At 35.1% G+C, this 17,188-nt stretch overlaps 1 protein-coding gene across 1 annotated transcript; it reads left to right on the forward strand.

The window, feature by feature from the left end:
* Positions 1-801: 801 nt before the first annotated feature.
* LOC129747721 (SOX domain-containing protein dichaete) lies at positions 802-3,154 on the forward strand. The gene has a single exon (XM_055742059.1). It carries the CDS (start codon positions 1,198-1,200, stop codon positions 2,140-2,142), a length of 945 nt encoding a protein of 314 aa, XP_055598034.1. The 5' UTR covers positions 802-1,197; the 3' UTR covers positions 2,143-3,154.
* The last annotated feature ends 14,034 nt before the right edge of the window (positions 3,155-17,188 follow it).

The following is a 17,188-nucleotide window of genomic DNA, read 5'->3' on the forward strand; positions in this document are numbered from 1 at the left end:
AGACTGAAGTTCTCTTTCATTCGAACAGCGAAGCGTTCGTCGTGAATGGATGCTACGACGGTGACGACGATGGAAGTTCGGAAGAAAAGCTCAAATTGTGCTCGCCGCGACACAACGACGACACAAACGCGCGCGGCCGTCAATGGATTGAATGCGAACAGAACGAGAGAATGCCTATGGAACAGAGGAGAAAGGAAACGACGACGAAGAATACAGTGCGCCTCATTCCGGTCTATGGTTCGCTTTCTTTCGTTCTCTGTGGAGGAGAATGGCACAACAAGAATAGCGAACAAAACGATGCGAATCAAAAAGGTTGAATACAAGTGGTTTGAACTAGTTGGGTAGAAAGAGAAGAAGCTTTTCCGAGTTGGTCGTAATCGGTTGTCGAAGCAGGATCAAGCGATAAGCTGCAACGCTGAGAGCGAGAGAAAACACGACAGGAACATTAGATGAGTGAGCTAAAACAGAGAGCAAAGCGCACGCAGACAATGGGCGAATGGGGTGCAAATACCGCGCGAAATAAAAGGCGGAAACAATGGGAAGCGAAAGAGAATTTCAGAACACGCCTCCTTTTCTTCGTTCGTTCGCTCGCTTGCTTACTAGCTAGTTTCTCGAACAAACTGGTTATGCTGCAGTGTTTTAGTTCTCTTTTTTGTTTCTCTTTGCTCGCTGCGGTCGGTCGCTTGATTCTTGTGCGCTCGGAGTGCACTGGTGTGCGTGTTAAAACATTAGCGCGAACAAAGCGGAACAAGAGAGAACAGAAGAATACCTTTAGATCGGGTCGATTCAGCAGGGGATGCAGAAGGAAGGTGCAGAACTGGTAGAACCACAATCATTCAGTACGAGTTTGGCTCTTGTGCAGAGAAGACCTAAATCGGGAAGGATTTATTCTTTTTTTTGCGTTCAAAGCTGCATCATTGAGCTCTTTATTGTGTTTGCGCGCAGTTGAATACATTGGAGATTTGGAAGATAAATTGAACAAATTTTTTTTCGCCGGTGACATTCAAGGAACAAGTTGAACTGAACCGTGATTGAATGAGAAGCAATTAGTGGAATCATCAAACAAAAAGGTTTCACCTTGTGAAGAAAAAATAAACTAAAAAGACAAAGTGATCTTATGAACTGAACTGAATCGTGTTTAATAAAAAAGTGCATTTAGTGAACGAAGTGTAGTATTTTGCGAGAAGTCTTGATACAATGATCAACCACAGCATGGCTAGTCTGAGTCATCCACATTACGGATTCTCCCTGGGCAATCACATGGATATGCCGCCGGCAGCTGACTACGCGCCGCAACCAAATCACAGTCCCAGCAGCATGGATGTGAAGCCACGGCTCAGTTTTCCACCGACTTCGCTGGCCGGGTTCCAGACCCACTCGCCGGGTCAGCACACCGGACAATCCGGATCGCATACGTCCCCGGGACAGGAAGGACACATCAAGCGTCCGATGAATGCCTTCATGGTGTGGTCTCGGCTGCAGCGTCGCCAAATTGCCAAGGACAATCCCAAGATGCACAATTCGGAAATCTCCAAACGCTTGGGATCCGAATGGAAATTGCTCACCGAAGACCAGAAGCGCCCCTTCATCGATGAGGCCAAACGTCTGAGGGCCAGCCACATGAAGGAACATCCGGACTACAAATACCGTCCACGTCGCAAGCCCAAGAACCCCCTCACCAGTGCCGCCAATGGACTTCCGCTTGGAATGCAACAATCCGCTAAATCGGCCCTAGGATCATCATACCCATTCCCGCAACTTCCGCCCTACTTCGCCCCAACTCATCCGCTACAACAGCTTGAGCAACACTATCCGGTTCCCTACTTCGGCGGCTTCGATCCCCTGACCCTGTCCAAACTTCACCAGCAGCAGAACATGCAGAGCGCATCTCCCACCGGCCTCGAAGCCCAGAAGACCCAACAGATGCCACCGACTTCCCTGAGCTCGTTTTACTCCAACATCTACAGCGGTATCTCGGCAGCAGCCGCAGCCGCTCCTCTCTACGCCGCCCACTCCAACAGCCTCTACAACTCATCCGCGTCATCAGCCTCACCCGGATCCAGCCCTAGCACCTCGCAACACTCCAGCGTCCTCCCGGATATCGAAAACTCGATGCGAAGACCCGTTCAGGTCATCTACTAGAAGCCCCAGTCGTAAGACACAACCACCAAAACCCTCTCCCAAAAATTAACCTCAAACAAAAACCCTAAACTTAATCCTAGAAAACTCCCTTGAAAAAGATTCTCAAACTTAAGTCGTTGAACGCGTCCCGCAAAATTGTAAATAGTAGGCTTTATTAGTTCGTTAGTTAGTTTGTTCGTTTATCTCACACCACGGAAGAGCGCGCGCTGTGAGTGAAGAAACAGAGATCAGTATTATTAAAGCACGCGCCGCAGCACCTAATTTATTTCTCACCTGTGAAGAACAAAAACCAATCGACAAACAAACAAAAACAAAAAAAGGAACGATACCCCTCTCAGAAAGTAGGATTATTTAGTATGATTTTTTTTCGGTACTCCCTCAAAAGGGAGTCCGGAGAAAATGTTTTGCGGATCCGAGGAGCAGCCGTTATTGTGTAATTGTTTTATTACTTTTAATTTTTTTTAAATTGTGAGTACTCGGAGGGATCTTCTCTCGGTGTATCAACCCGAGAATACGCGACTGTTAAAACCAATGAGTGAGTGATTGAGAGATTGTAAAAGTGAAGATTGGGAGCGAATGTGATTGCTGTGAACACAAATTATAGGCTAATTGAATAAGTGCTTGAGAATGGCGAGTGCACGTTGAAACAATTTCTGTTTTTGTAAAAAACATTCCAGTAAACTTATCAATTCGAAGTAGGAAATGCAACCTTTGGAAAACCAACTTATGATTTTTTCTTTATTCGACAATTGTTTAAAATTAGCTCCAACGAAAATGTTGATTTCCGGATAGATTTTCATTCATGATGATGAGAAAACAAACCTGATTAAATAGAAGCACCCTTATTTCGGGTGAATTATAGCTTGTAAACAATAACTCTGTAATTAAAAAAAAAATCTAATTTTATTTGTTATCGTGAACTCTTTAGCTAAGGTAATAAACAAAACAATGATAAAACAGAAGAAAAAAACAACAAAAACAAAACAAAAGTGAAAGAAAACCAATTATAAAAGAGAAAATAAAATACTTTTATAAACAAAATATCCGTTTGAGGTCCTGTCTTGATTTATTGAGAAAAGAAAGTTCCTTTTTTTGGCATTGGTTTTTGCCGTCGGCAAATTTTGTGGTCCACTATGAGTGTTTCAAAATTACACCTTAGCTGATGCATGCAGTTAACTAAATTTACAGCGTTCGAACCTAAAACATCTTTCCTCTTTTCAAAACCGTTTCAAAATACGCACAAACGTAAAAATTGTAAAAATTATTGATGTGCTGATGTACTTAAGAATTTTCAAAATTTTCCACTCGCTAAAAAAAATAATTTATATATGTAGATATACTTGAAGGTTTATGGTTGAAAAAAGTCGGTTCGCCGTACTCAAAATCTGTAACTTGCAATTCTCTTCTTTGGATCAAATTTTATCAAATAACATTTGTTGAGTTACTTAGCGTGTTGTGTTCGAATTTGCTGAACATTTATCTACTATATTTTTGAGTTATGTGAAGTGTAGAAGCAAGCAATTTAATAAAAGTCACTTATTTGCCATCATATGCCTAAATTTACACGAGCAAATGGTTTTGAAATTTGTATTTGCTTCAATTTCTGAGCTTCTAAATTCTTCATTTTCTTTTGAATTTTAATGGAATGGCAAATTTTAAAAAGTTAAATAAGGAAGAGAATGTGGTTATCTACTGTGTTCTATGGATGAACATATCTTGGTCTTTTTGTGAAGTTAAAAATACATTGAGCCCTTAAGTTTTAAATAGTTTGTATGGTAAGGAATTTATATTGCAGTAAAATTTTACTTTGATAGATCAGTTTTCCAGTAGCCATTGTAAAGCATTATCTAATGTCAATTGAATTCTACTTCTGATTTTGTTTCAATGAGTAACAAATCACAAAAAACATGTGTATAATAAGCTTGCCAGATTTCCCTGTTTTAAATGGACTTGTTCAAATATTTGAAAAATTTGAGAAAAGTACCCAGATATTGCTCGGATTGTGGATTGAAAATTTTGAATTCAAATGCCTGGATTTTGAAGAAGTTGACTTGATGAATCAAAAATAAGCCCAGATCGATTGAGCACTGCTGCCAAGAACTAATAAAAGTATCATCTTCCTCCTACTCATTAAAACAATTTTTCTCCTTAAAATTTTTATTTCTAAGAGTTTTAAAAAGAAAATGAGGATGATGATTTATAGTTTTATCATGGTTATTTAGTAAAAATAGTTACGTGAAGATGTTCTGAGCAAGGTTGCCGAAAAAAAACTTTCAAAATTTTATAATTTTGTAAAATCTGAGATTATTTCTAGAATTCGGTGTTATGTGATGAAAATTTTCTCAAAATTTTGTGAAATTATAGATTTTTCTGTGATTTTGGCAACCTTGGTTCCAAGTCCAAATTACGATAGAAATTATGAAAATAAATTTTTTCGATATTTCACACTAAAAGTTTTAACTGTCTATCGATTCAAAATCAGAATCATAATATTATATCAAAACTATGATTTCAAGATGAAGAGCTAATAAGGTTGCCAGATTGCCCAGTTTTATCCGGGTTTGCCGGGATATTTAATACAAAATTTGGGAACAGTCCGGTCCGGCCCGGTTGCCCAGATTTCATTGAAAAAATGCCCGGATTTATTCAGTTTATTTAAAAAAAAAACAACGAACGTCTCCAAAACGAAATTTTTTGAGCATGTTTTATAAAAATTATCATTTATTTATTTATTTATTATTTATTTATTTATTATAATTGAATTCATCGAACATAAATGTTTAAATGAAAAGGTTTAGTTACAATCAAATTAGTAAAACAATTTGGACTGACGAATTCGACGAATAAATCGGCTGGATGATTCTTCGAACTGATGCAGGTGCTCAGCATCCTGAAACATACGCATCATTGCACTGAGTGGTTCATTGTAGCCATACGATGTTCGGTGGATTTGATGTGACAGCAACGAATTAAATCGCAGAGTTCTCGATGGGGCACTGAGGTTTATCATCCTTAGAAGATTTGGCGATTGAACTTCTCCATTCATAATCTTAACAACGAAAGAAGCCTGTTGAGTCTTTCGGCGACATTCGAGGGTTTCGAGACCCAAAAGCTGACACCGATCTGAATATGCTGGAAGATCTTCGGGATGACGCCAAGGCAGGTGTCGCAAGGCGAATCTGACAAACCGCTTCTGTACACGTTCAATCCTCAAGATCCAACTTAGTTGATACGGAGCCCAAACTACAGCAGCATGCTCAGTTATAGATCTGACGAGGGCGCAGTACAGTGATTTTAAGCACAAAGGATCTTTGAACTCACGTGACACTTTGGTGATGAAGCCGAGCTGACGATTCGCTTTGTTGATAACTGAAGAGCGTTGACTGTTGAAAGTGAGCTGCGCATCAAGGATCACGCCAAGATCATCCACTTCAAAGACCCTTTTCAAAAACTGGCTGCCGATACTATAGTCATAAGGGATCGGTGTCTTATTCCGGTGAAAAGTTATCACAGAGCATTTTGAAACACTGACTGTTAGTTTGTTTAGTCTACACCATTCATCAAACTGGTTCAGCAGAGATTGGAGGCGAATGCAATCAGCAGTACATTCCACTGGCAGAAGTTTGAGTTGAACATTTGGAACATCAATTTGTGATTTTTAAAAAATACGGCTGGATTTCAAGATTATTAAGTAGAAATCCAGTTTCAGATTTAATGATGAAAATTCAATAAAAAAATTACAATTTTCCACTTTTCTCACATATCATTTGTTGCAAATTTGTGACTATTATAGAAAACTAGCTGACCCGGCAAACTTCGTTAAGCCTTTGAATTTCGCAAAAATATAGAACACGTAAATAAGCAGAAAATAGAAAAATAATTGTTTACGCTCATGAAACTGGATTGTGAATCGGAGTGAATCGACACAGTTTTTTGACTATTTTCGTCAAGGGATTGCAGTGGAGAGAGAATTCTTTGCATTTGGAATGGTAATGATCAAAATTCCACAATTGCTTAACAAATCGTAACAATTTGCAACATTTGCAACAATTAGCACATTTCCACTCTCTCTGAGCACCGGTTTCTCTCATTTTAACTGAAACCTTCTAATTCTCTCTAACAAATCGCAACAAATTATAACAAATTCAATCATTGGCTGCAAAATTTGTTTGATCATTGACGATGATTCTCCGTTTATCTCAGTCCCCTGATTTTCGTAATACTTCTGTCATATTATGGTAGTGCCTACCTCCAGGGGCAAAAATTTTCGAAGAAGATTGACTTCCAAAAAAACTGGAAAGCGAATATCTTCTGGGATAAAGTAAAAAATCTATTTTCTTCCGTTTTACATTTTTGTTTATTTACAGAGAGCCTTGACACCGATATGTTCAATTTCTATTAACCCCAAGAAGTGCCAAAAAGTGTTTTGTTGAAATGTGTCGTCATTTTAAGCAGTTTTGATCAACTGTCTTTCCTTTTTCGCCAAAATCATGTTTGAAATTTTCTTTATCGTATAGGTACCAAATTTGTAGAAATGGCACAACACTTTTCATGGTATAAAATTTCGCTATTTTTTTATGCTGCAAATATATGAAAATCATCAAATTTTCATATACCATTCTCTTTTTCGTTATCTATCATGCATTTGATATGTTCTCTGTATTAGATAATCTCCTCTTAATTTTTAAAATCATCTTTTTTATATCGACTTAAACTTTATCATATTTATCGAGAAATGGATGCTTAAGCACTGAACAAAGAAAATTAGAACATTCAATATATGTGTATGTACATGGAATTTTTATTCACAGCAATTCAAATGAAACTGTTATGAAATCTTTTTGCCTTTCTAACAGAAAGGTTTGGTTATCGGTCGATTTGAGAGATCATTAATTATGGGTCTTAGACATACCTTTATAGGTACCTATCGACTCAGCTCGACGAGTTCTGTTGATGTCCGTGGATTTGTATGTGCCATTTTAAAAATGTCAAGAACGTTTTTGCGAAACTGGGCTGCACAATTAAAATGATTTTAGTCTCAAAAGAATGCATTTTTTTTTCTACACAACCCTTTCAAAAACGGGAAAAAAACAAAATAGTTGAAACCGTTTTCTTTACCAAATACATATCATACTTATTATGGCATATAAAAAAGTTGCTAGTGGCGCCTCGAAGCAGCAGCACCAGCAATCATTTATAAATTGGAGATAATCAAAATAAAAAAATAATATTTATTAACTCGAGACTTGAACCAAAACCCTTCAGATTCAAAGTTTCAAGCGCTATCCAATAAACCATCGGCACGCTTGATAGAGAGCGGCTCAAACTCAAATAGGTAAAAGGCATTACTAAGACGCACCGTGGTCTGGGCAGTTTCTCAGTCTGCTGGGGCAAATACGGCAACAGTGTTTATATCTTACACTTCTTGCTTTTCAATGCAGCAAATGGCGGATGGGCGTTTCCTTCAGAGTCCGCCATGCCTATAGACATTATAATTTCATTTATGAAATTATAGTGTCTAAAGCCATGCCGGGTGTCAACAAAATGCAGAGCCGTACAGGAAACTGCGTTGGGGGGGAATTTATATGAAGATCTTATGACCCTCGTTTTTTTTTACCCGTGTTGAAGAATGAATTTATGTTTTTTTTTTCATTTCTACATACTCATACATAATTTAGATTCAATTTCAGATGCAGAATTCAGATTCAGTTTTCAAATTCAGGATACAGGTTGAGGAATCAGAATTCAGGATTCAAAATTCAGAATTCAAAATTCAGATTCAGAACTCATATTCAGATTCAGAATTTAGATTCAGAATTCAGATTCAGAATTCAGATTAAGAATTCAGATTCAGAATTCAGATTCAGAATTCAGATTCAGAATTCAGATTCAGAATTCAGATTCAGAATTCAGATTCAGAATTCAGAATTCAGATTCAGAATTCAGATTCAGAATTCAGATTCAGAATTCAGATTCAGAATTCAGATTCAGAATTCAGATTCAGAATTCAGATTCAGAATTCAGATTCAGAATTCAGATTCAGAATTCAGATTCAGAATTCAAATTCAGAATTCAGATTCAGAATTCAGATTCAGAATTCAGATTCAGATTTCAGATTCAGAATTCAGAATCAGAATTCAGATTCAGAATTCAGATTCAGAATTATTGTAAATTTATTTTCGGCATATCGGTGAAAAATTTAGATTCATGGAGAAAGAATATCAGAATTAAAAATTGATGAAGCTGGATGTTGCGAGGTAAAGTATGGTGTACGTTAATAAATTTTCCTTGCAAAAATGTTCTTTCGCTCTTTTCATCATCCGTAAAATTTCTCCTCACTTTATCAATTTTCAATTCTGGAATTGTTTCTCCAAGAATACCAATTTTCACAGTTTTTGATAAATTTGCGATGACTTAAAAATCATTACGCATGAAAACACGATTTTGTTTTGTGAAAACTTTTATTCACAATTTTTCTGAAATAAAGTTTGCTGCATACTTTTAGGGGTAAAACCATACTATTAAAAGTTGTAAAATCCGAAATCATAAAAAAAAATTTTGGATGAAAGAAATTTCAATGTTGAAAACCGCGTGATGCAAAACAATCAAAATGAGATTTACAAGATTAAGAATTCAGATTCAGAATTCAGATTCAGAATTCAGATTCAGAATTCAGATTCAGAATTCAGATTCAGAATTCAGATTCAGAATTCAGAATTCAGATTCAGAATTCAGAATTCAGATTCAGAATTCAGATTCAGAATTCAGAATTCAGATTCAGAATTCAGATTCAGAATTCAGATTCAGAATTCAGATTCAGAATTCAGATTCAGAATTCAGATTCAGAATTCAGATTCAGAATTCAGATTCAGAATTCAGATTCAGAATTCAGATTCAGAATTCAAATTCAGAATTCAGATTCAGAATTCAGATTCAGAATTCAGATCCAGAATTCAGATTCAGAATTCAGATTCAGAATTCAGATTCAGAATTCAGATTCAGAATTCCGATTCAGAATTCAGATTCAGAATTCAGATTCAGAATTCAGATTCAGAATTCAGATTCAGAATTCAGATTCAGAATTCAGATTCAGAATTCAGATTCAGAATTCAGATTCAGAATTCAGATTCAGAATTCAGATTCAGAATTCAGATTCAGAATTCAGATTCAGAATTCAGATTCAGAATTCAGATTCAGAATTCAGATTCAGAATTCAGATTCAGAATTCAGATTCAGAATTCAGATTCAGAATTTAGATTCAGAATTCAGATTCAGAATTCAGATTCAGAATTCAGATTCAGAATTCAGATTCAGAATTCAGATTCAGAATTCAGATTCAGAGTTCAGATTCAGAATTCAGATTCAGAATTCAGATTCAGAATTCAGATTCAGAATTCAGATTCAGAATTCAGATTCAGAATTCAGATTCAGAACTCAGATTCAGAATTCAGATTCAGAATTCAGATTCAGAATTCAGATTCAGAATTCAGATTCAGAATACAGATTTAGAATTCAAATTCAGAGTTCAAATTCAGAATTCAGATTGAGAATTCAGATTTAGAATTCTGATTAAGAATTTGGATTAAAGATCAACCTGGAATTTGAAATTGGAACTTATATTCAAATATTAGACTAAGTGTTGTAACTCAAAATTCAAACTTTAGAATCAGAATAAGATTTCAGATTTAGTTTCCAGAATGAGATTAATCATTTAATAGTCATATTACTTTCCCCTCCTTTTGTGGGAATTTTTCCTCTATGCATGGTTGAGCTCTAAAAAAGGTATCATGCTAGGGCACGCGTCACGGCTATCCATCAATATTGTAGTTGGTTTTACTTATTCAGTAAAAAAAAGCATAAAAAAACAGTAAGATTCGAACCGTGACCAGCAACGTGAAAGTTCTGGTTGCTACCACGGCACCATTTCAGCGTGTTATAAATCTTGGAAATTCTACTGTTTAAATACCATTCTTTCCATACATAAAATGAGCTCCTTACATACCAGTTCGCTTTTCCCCAAAAAAACGTATCAGGCATCATTTTTGCCTTTCTAACAGAAAGGTTTGGTTATCGGTCGATTTGAGAGATCATTAATTATGGGTCTTAGACATACCTTTATAGGTACCTATCGACTCAGCTCGACGAGTTCTGTTGATGTCCGTGGATTTGTATGTGCCATTTTAAAAATGTCAAGAACGTTTTTGCGAAACTGGGCTGCACAATTAAAATGATTTTAGTCTCAAAAGAATGCATTTTTTTTTCTACACAACCCTTTCAAAAACGGGAAAAAAACAAAATAGTTGAAACCGTTTTCTTTACCAAATACATATCATACTTATTATGGCATATAAAAAAGTTGCTAGTGGCGCCTCGAAGCAGCAGCACCAGCAATCATTTATAAATTGGAGATAATCAAAATAAAAAAATAATATTTATTAACTCGAGACTTGAACCAAAACCCTTCAGATTCAAAGTTTCAAGCGCTATCCAATAAACCATCGGCACGCTTGATAGAGAGCGGCTCAAACTCAAATAGGTAAAAGGCATTACTAAGACGCACCGTGGTCTGGGCAGTTTCTCAGTCTGCTGGGGCAAATACGGCAACAGTGTTTATATCTTACACTTCTTGCTTTTCAATGCAGCAAATGGCGGATGGGCGTTTCCTTCAGAGTCCGCCATGCCTATAGACATTATAATTTCATTTATGAAATTATAGTGTCTAAAGCCATGCCGGGTGTCAACAAAATGCAGAGCCGTACAGGAAACTGCGTTGGGGGGGAATTTATATGAAGATCTTATGACCCTCGTTTTTTTTTACCCGTGTTGAAGAATGAATTTATGTTTTGCCTTTCTAACAGAAAGGTTTGGTTATCGGTCGATTTGAGAGATCATTAATTATGGGTCTTAGACATACCTTTATAGGTACCTATCGACTCAGCTCGACGAGTTCTGTTGATGTCCGTGGATTTGTATGTGCCATTTTAAAAATGTCAAGAACGTTTTTGCGAAACTGGGCTGCACAATTAAAATGATTTTAGTCTCAAAAGAATGCATTTTTTTTTTCTACACAACCCTTTCAAAAACGGGAAAAAAACAAAATAGTTGAAACCGTTTTCTTTACCAAATACATATCATACTTATTATGGCATATAAAAAAGTTGCTAGTGGCGCCTCGAAGCAGCAGCACCAGCAATCATTTATAAATTGGAGATAATCAAAATAAAAAAATAATATTTATTAACTCGAGACTTGAACCAAAACCCTTCAGATTCAAAGTTTCAAGCGCTATCCAATAAACCATCGGCACGCTTGATAGAGAGCGGCTCAAACTCAAATAGGTAAAAGGCATTACTAAGACGCACCGTGGTCTGGGCAGTTTCTCAGTCTGCTGGGGCAAATACGGCAACAGTGTTTATATCTTACACTTCTTGCTTTTCAATGCAGCAAATGGCGGATGGGCGTTTCCTTCAGAGTCCGCCATGCCTATAGACATTATAATTTCATTTATGAAATTATAGTGTCTAAAGCCATGCCGGGTGTCAACAAAATGCAGAGCCGTACAGGAAACTGCGTTGGGGGGGAATTTATATGAAGATCTTATGACCCTCGTTTTTTTTTACCCGTGTTGAAGAATGAATTTATGTTTTTTTTTTTCATTTCTACATACTCATACATAATTAAGATTCAATTTCAGATGCAGAATTCAGATTCAGTTTTCAAATTCAGGATACAGGTTTAGGAATCAGAATTCAGGATTCAAAATTCAGAATTCAAAATTCAGATTCAGAACTCAAATTCAGATTCAGAATTTAGATTCAGAATTCAGATTCAGAATTCAGATTAAGAATTCAGATTCAGAATTCAGATTCAGAATTCAGATTCAGAATTCAGATTCAGAATTCAGATTCAGAATTCAGATTCAGAATTCAGATTCAGAATTCAGAATTCAGATTCAGAATTCAGATTCAGAATTCAGATTCAGAATTCAGATTCAGAATTCAGATTCAGAATTCAGATTCAGAATTCAGATTCAGAATTCAGATTCAGAATTCAGATTCAGAATTCAGATTCAGAATTCAGATTCAGAATTCAGATTCAGAATTCAAATTCAGAATTCAGATTCAGAATTCAGATTCAGAATTCAGATTCAGAATTCAGATTCAGATTTCAGATTCAGATTTCAGATTCAGAATTCAGAATCAGAATTCAGATTCAGAATTCAGATTCAGAATTTTTGTAAATTTATTTTCGGCATATCGGTGAAAAATTTAGATTCATGGAGAAAGAATATCAGAATTAAAAATTGATGAAGCTGGATGTTGCGAGGTAAAGTATGGTGTACGTTAATAAATTTTCCTTGCAAAAATGTTCTTTCGCTCTTTTCATCATCCGTAAAATTTCTCCTCACTTTATCAATTTTCAATTCTGGAATTGTTTCTCCAAGAATACCAATTTTCACAGTTTTTGATAAATTTGCGATGACTTAAAAATCATTACGCATGAAAACACGATTTTGTTTTGTGAAAACTTTTATTCACAATTTTTCTGAAATTAAGTTTGCTGCATACTTTTAGGGGTAAAACCATACTATTAAAAGTTGTAAAATCCGAAATCATAAAAAAAAATTTTGGATGAAAGAAATTTCAATGTTGAAAACCGCGTGATGCAAAACAATCAAAATGAGATTTACAAGATTAAGAATTCAGATTCAGAATTCAGATTCAGAATTCAGATTCAGAATTCAGAATTCAGATTCAGAATTCAGATTCAGAATTCAGAATTCAGATTCAGAATTCAGATTCAGAATTCAGATTCAGAATTCAGATTCAGAATTCAGATTCAGAATTCAGATTCAGAATTCAGATTCAGAATTCAGATTCAGAATTCAGATTCAGAATTCAGATTCAGAATTCAAATTCAGAATTCAGATTCAGAATTCAGATTCAGAATTCAGATCCAGAATTCAGATTCAGAATTCAGATTCAGAATTCAGATTCAGAATTCAGATTCAGAATTCCGATTCAGAATTCAGATTCAGAATTCAGATTCAGAATTCAGATTCAGAATTCAGATTCAGAATTCAGATTCAGAATTCAGATTCAGAATTCAGATTCAGAATTCAGATTCAGATTCAGATTCAGAATTCAGATTCAGAATTCAGATTCAGAATTCAGATTCAGAATTCAGATTCAGAATTCAGATTCAGAATTCAGATTCAGAATTCAGATTCAGAATTTAGATTCAGAATTCAGATTCAGAATTCAGATTCAGAATTCAGATTCAGAATTCAGATTCAGAATTCAGATTCAGAATTCAGATTCAGAATTCAGATTCAGAGTTCAGATTCAGAATTCAGATTCAGAATTCAGATTCAGAATTCAGATTCAGAATTCAGATTCAGAATTCAGATTCAGAATTCAGATTCAGAACTCAGATTCAGAATTCAGATTCAGAATTCAGATTCAGAATTCAGATTCAGAATTCAGATTCAGAATTCAGATTCAGAATACAGATTTAGAATTCAAATTCAGAGTTCAAATTCAGAATTCAGATTGAGAATTCAGATTTAGAATTCTGATTAAGAATTTGGATTAAAGATCAACCTGGAATTTGAAATTGGAACTTATATTCAAATATTAGACTAAGTGTTGTAACTCAAAATTCAAACTTTAGAATCAGAATAAGATTTCAGATTTAGTTTCCAGAATGAGATTAATCATTTAATAGTCATATTACTTTCCCCTCCTTTTGTGGGAATTTTTCCTCTATGCATGGTTGAGCTCTAAAAAAGGTATCATGCTAGGGCACGCGTCACGGCTATCCATCAATATTGTAGTTGGTTTTACTTATTCAGTAAAAAAAAGCATAAAAAAACAGTAAGATTCGAACCGTGACCAGCAACGTGAAAGTTCTGGTTGCTACCACGGCACCATTTCAGCGTGTTATAAATCTTGGAAATTCTACTGTTTAAATACCATTCTTTCCATACATAAAATGAGCTCCTTACATACCAGTTCGCTTTTCCCCAAAAAAACGTATCAGGCATCATTTTTGCCTTTCTAACAGAAAGGTTTGGTTATCGGTCGATTTGAGAGATCATTAATTATGGGTCTTAGACATACCTTTATAGGTACCTATCGACTCAGCTCGACGAGTTCTGTTGATGTCCGTGGATTTGTATGTGCCATTTTAAAAATGTCAAGAACGTTTTTGCGAAACTGGGCTGCACAATTAAAATGATTTTAGTCTCAAAAGAATGCATTTTTTTTCTACACAACCCTTTCAAAAACGGGAAAAAAACAAAATAGTTGAAACCGTTTTCTTTACCAAATACATATCATACTTATTATGGCATATAAAAAAGTTGCTAGTGGCGCCTCGAAGCAGCAGCACCAGCAATCATTTATAAATTGGAGATAATCAAAATAAAAAAATAATATTTATTAACTCGAGACTTGAACCAAAACCCTTCAGATTCAAAGTTTCAAGCGCTATCCAATAAACCATCGGCACGCTTGATAGAGAGCGGCTCAAACTCAAATAGGTAAAAGGCATTACTAAGACGCACCGTGGTCTGGGCAGTTTCTCAGTCTGCTGGGGCAAATACGGCAACAGTGTTTATATCTTACACTTCTTGCTTTTCAATGCAGCAAATGGCGGATGGGCGTTTCCTTCAGAGTCCGCCATGCCTATAGACATTATAATTTCATTTATGAAATTATAGTGTCTAAAGCCATGCCGGGTGTCAACAAAATGCAGAGCCGTACAGGAAACTGCGTTGGGGGGGAATTTATATGAAGATCTTATGACCCTCGTTTTTTTTTACCCGTGTTGAAGAATGAATTTATGTTTTTTTTTTCATTTCTACATACTCATACATAATTTAGATTCAATTTCAGATGCAGAATTCAGATTCAGTTTTCAAATTCAGGATACAGGTTGAGGAATCAGAATTCAGGATTCAAAATTCAGAATTCAAAATTCAGATTCAGAACTCATATTCAGATTCAGAATTTAGATTCAGAATTCAGATTCAGAATTCAGATTAAGAATTCAGATTCAGAATTCAGATTCAGAATTCAGATTCAGAATTCAGATTCAGAATTCAGATTCAGAATTCAGAATTCAGATTCAGAATTCAGATTCAGAATTCAGATTCAGAATTCAGATTCAGAATTCAGATTCAGAATTCAGATTCAGAATTCAGATTCAGAATTCAGATTCAGAATTCAGATTCAGAATTCAGATTCAGAATTCAAATTCAGAATTCAGATTCAGAATTCAGATTCAGAATTCAGATTCAGATTTCAGATTCAGAATTCAGAATCAGAATTCAGATTCAGAATTCAGATTCAGAATTATTGTAAATTTATTTTCGGCATATCGGTGAAAAATTTAGATTCATGGAGAAAGAATATCAGAATTAAAAATTGATGAAGCTGGATGTTGCGAGGTAAAGTATGGTGTACGTTAATAAATTTTCCTTGCAAAAATGTTCTTTCGCTCTTTTCATCATCCGTAAAATTTCTCCTCACTTTATCAATTTTCAATTCTGGAATTGTTTCTCCAAGAATACCAATTTTCACAGTTTTTGATAAATTTGCGATGACTTAAAAATCATTACGCATGAAAACACGATTTTGTTTTGTGAAAACTTTTATTCACAATTTTTCTGAAATTAAGTTTGCTGCATACTTTTAGGGGTAAAACCATACTATTAAAAGTTGTAAAATCCGAAATCATAAAAAAAAATTTTGGATGAAAGAAATTTCAATGTTGAAAACCGCGTGATGCAAAACAATCAAAATGAGATTTACAAGATTAAGAATTCAGATTCAGAATTCAGATTCAGAATTCAGATTCAGAATTCAGATTCAGAATTCAGATTCAGAATTCAGATTCAGAATTCAGATTCAGAATTCAGAATTCAGATTCAGAATTCAGAATTCAGATTCAGAATTCAGATTCAGAATTCAGAATTCAGATTCAGAATTCAGATTCAGAATTCAGATTCAGAATTCAGATTCAGAATTCAGATTCAGAATTCAGATTCAGAATTCAGATTCAGAATTCAGATTCAGAATTCAAATTCAGAATTCAGATTCAGAATTCAGATTCAGAATTCAGATCCAGAATTCAGATTCAGAATTCAGATTCAGAATTCAGATTCAGAATTCAGATTCAGAATTCAGATTCAGAATTCCGATTCAGAATTCAGATTCAGAATTCAGATTCAGAATTCAGATTCAGAATTCAGATTCAGAATTCAGATTCAGAATTCAGATTCAGAATTCAGATTCAGAATTCAGATTCAGAATTCAGATTCAGAATTCAGATTCAGAATTCAGATTCAGAATTCAGATTCAGAATTCAGATTCAGAATTTAGATTCAGAATTCAGATTCAGAATTCAGATTCAGAATTCAGATTCAGAATTCAGATTCAGAATTCAGATTCAGAATTCAGATTCAGAGTTCAGATTCAGAATTCAGATTCAGAATTCAGATTCAGAATTCAGATTCAGAATTCAGATTCAGAATTCAGATTCAGAATTCAGATTCAGAACTCAGATTCAGAATTCAGATTCAGAATTCAGATTCAGAATTCAGATTCAGAATTCAGATTCAGAATACAGATTTAGAATTCAAATTCAGAGTTCAAATTCAGAATTCAGATTGAGAATTCAGATTTAGAATTCTGATTAAGAATTTGGATTAAAGATCAACCTGAAATTTGAAATTGGAACTTATATTCAAATATTAGACTAAGTGTTGTAACTCAAAATTCAAACTTTAGAATCAGAATAAGATTTCAGATTTAGTTTCCAGAATGAGATTAATCATTTAATAGTCATATTACTTTCCCCTCCTTTTGTGGGAATTTTTCCTCTATGCATGGTTGAGCTCTAAAAAAGGTATCATGCTAGGGCACGCGTCACGGCTATCCATCAATATTGTAGTTGGTTTTACTTATTCAGTAAAAAAAAGCATAAAAAAACAGTAAGATTCGAACCGTGACCAGCAACGTGAAAGTTCTGGTTGCTACCA

The sequence above is a fragment of the Uranotaenia lowii genome, chromosome 2 (assembly GCF_029784155.1).
Source record: "Uranotaenia lowii strain MFRU-FL chromosome 2, ASM2978415v1, whole genome shotgun sequence".
NCBI classification, from domain to species: domain Eukaryota; kingdom Metazoa; phylum Arthropoda; class Insecta; order Diptera; family Culicidae; genus Uranotaenia; species Uranotaenia lowii.

Coding starts and splice junctions, on each gene's coding strand:
- LOC129747721 (XM_055742059.1), top strand. CDS start 1,198: ATGATCAACCACAGCATGGCTAGTCTGAGTCATCCACATTACGGATTC.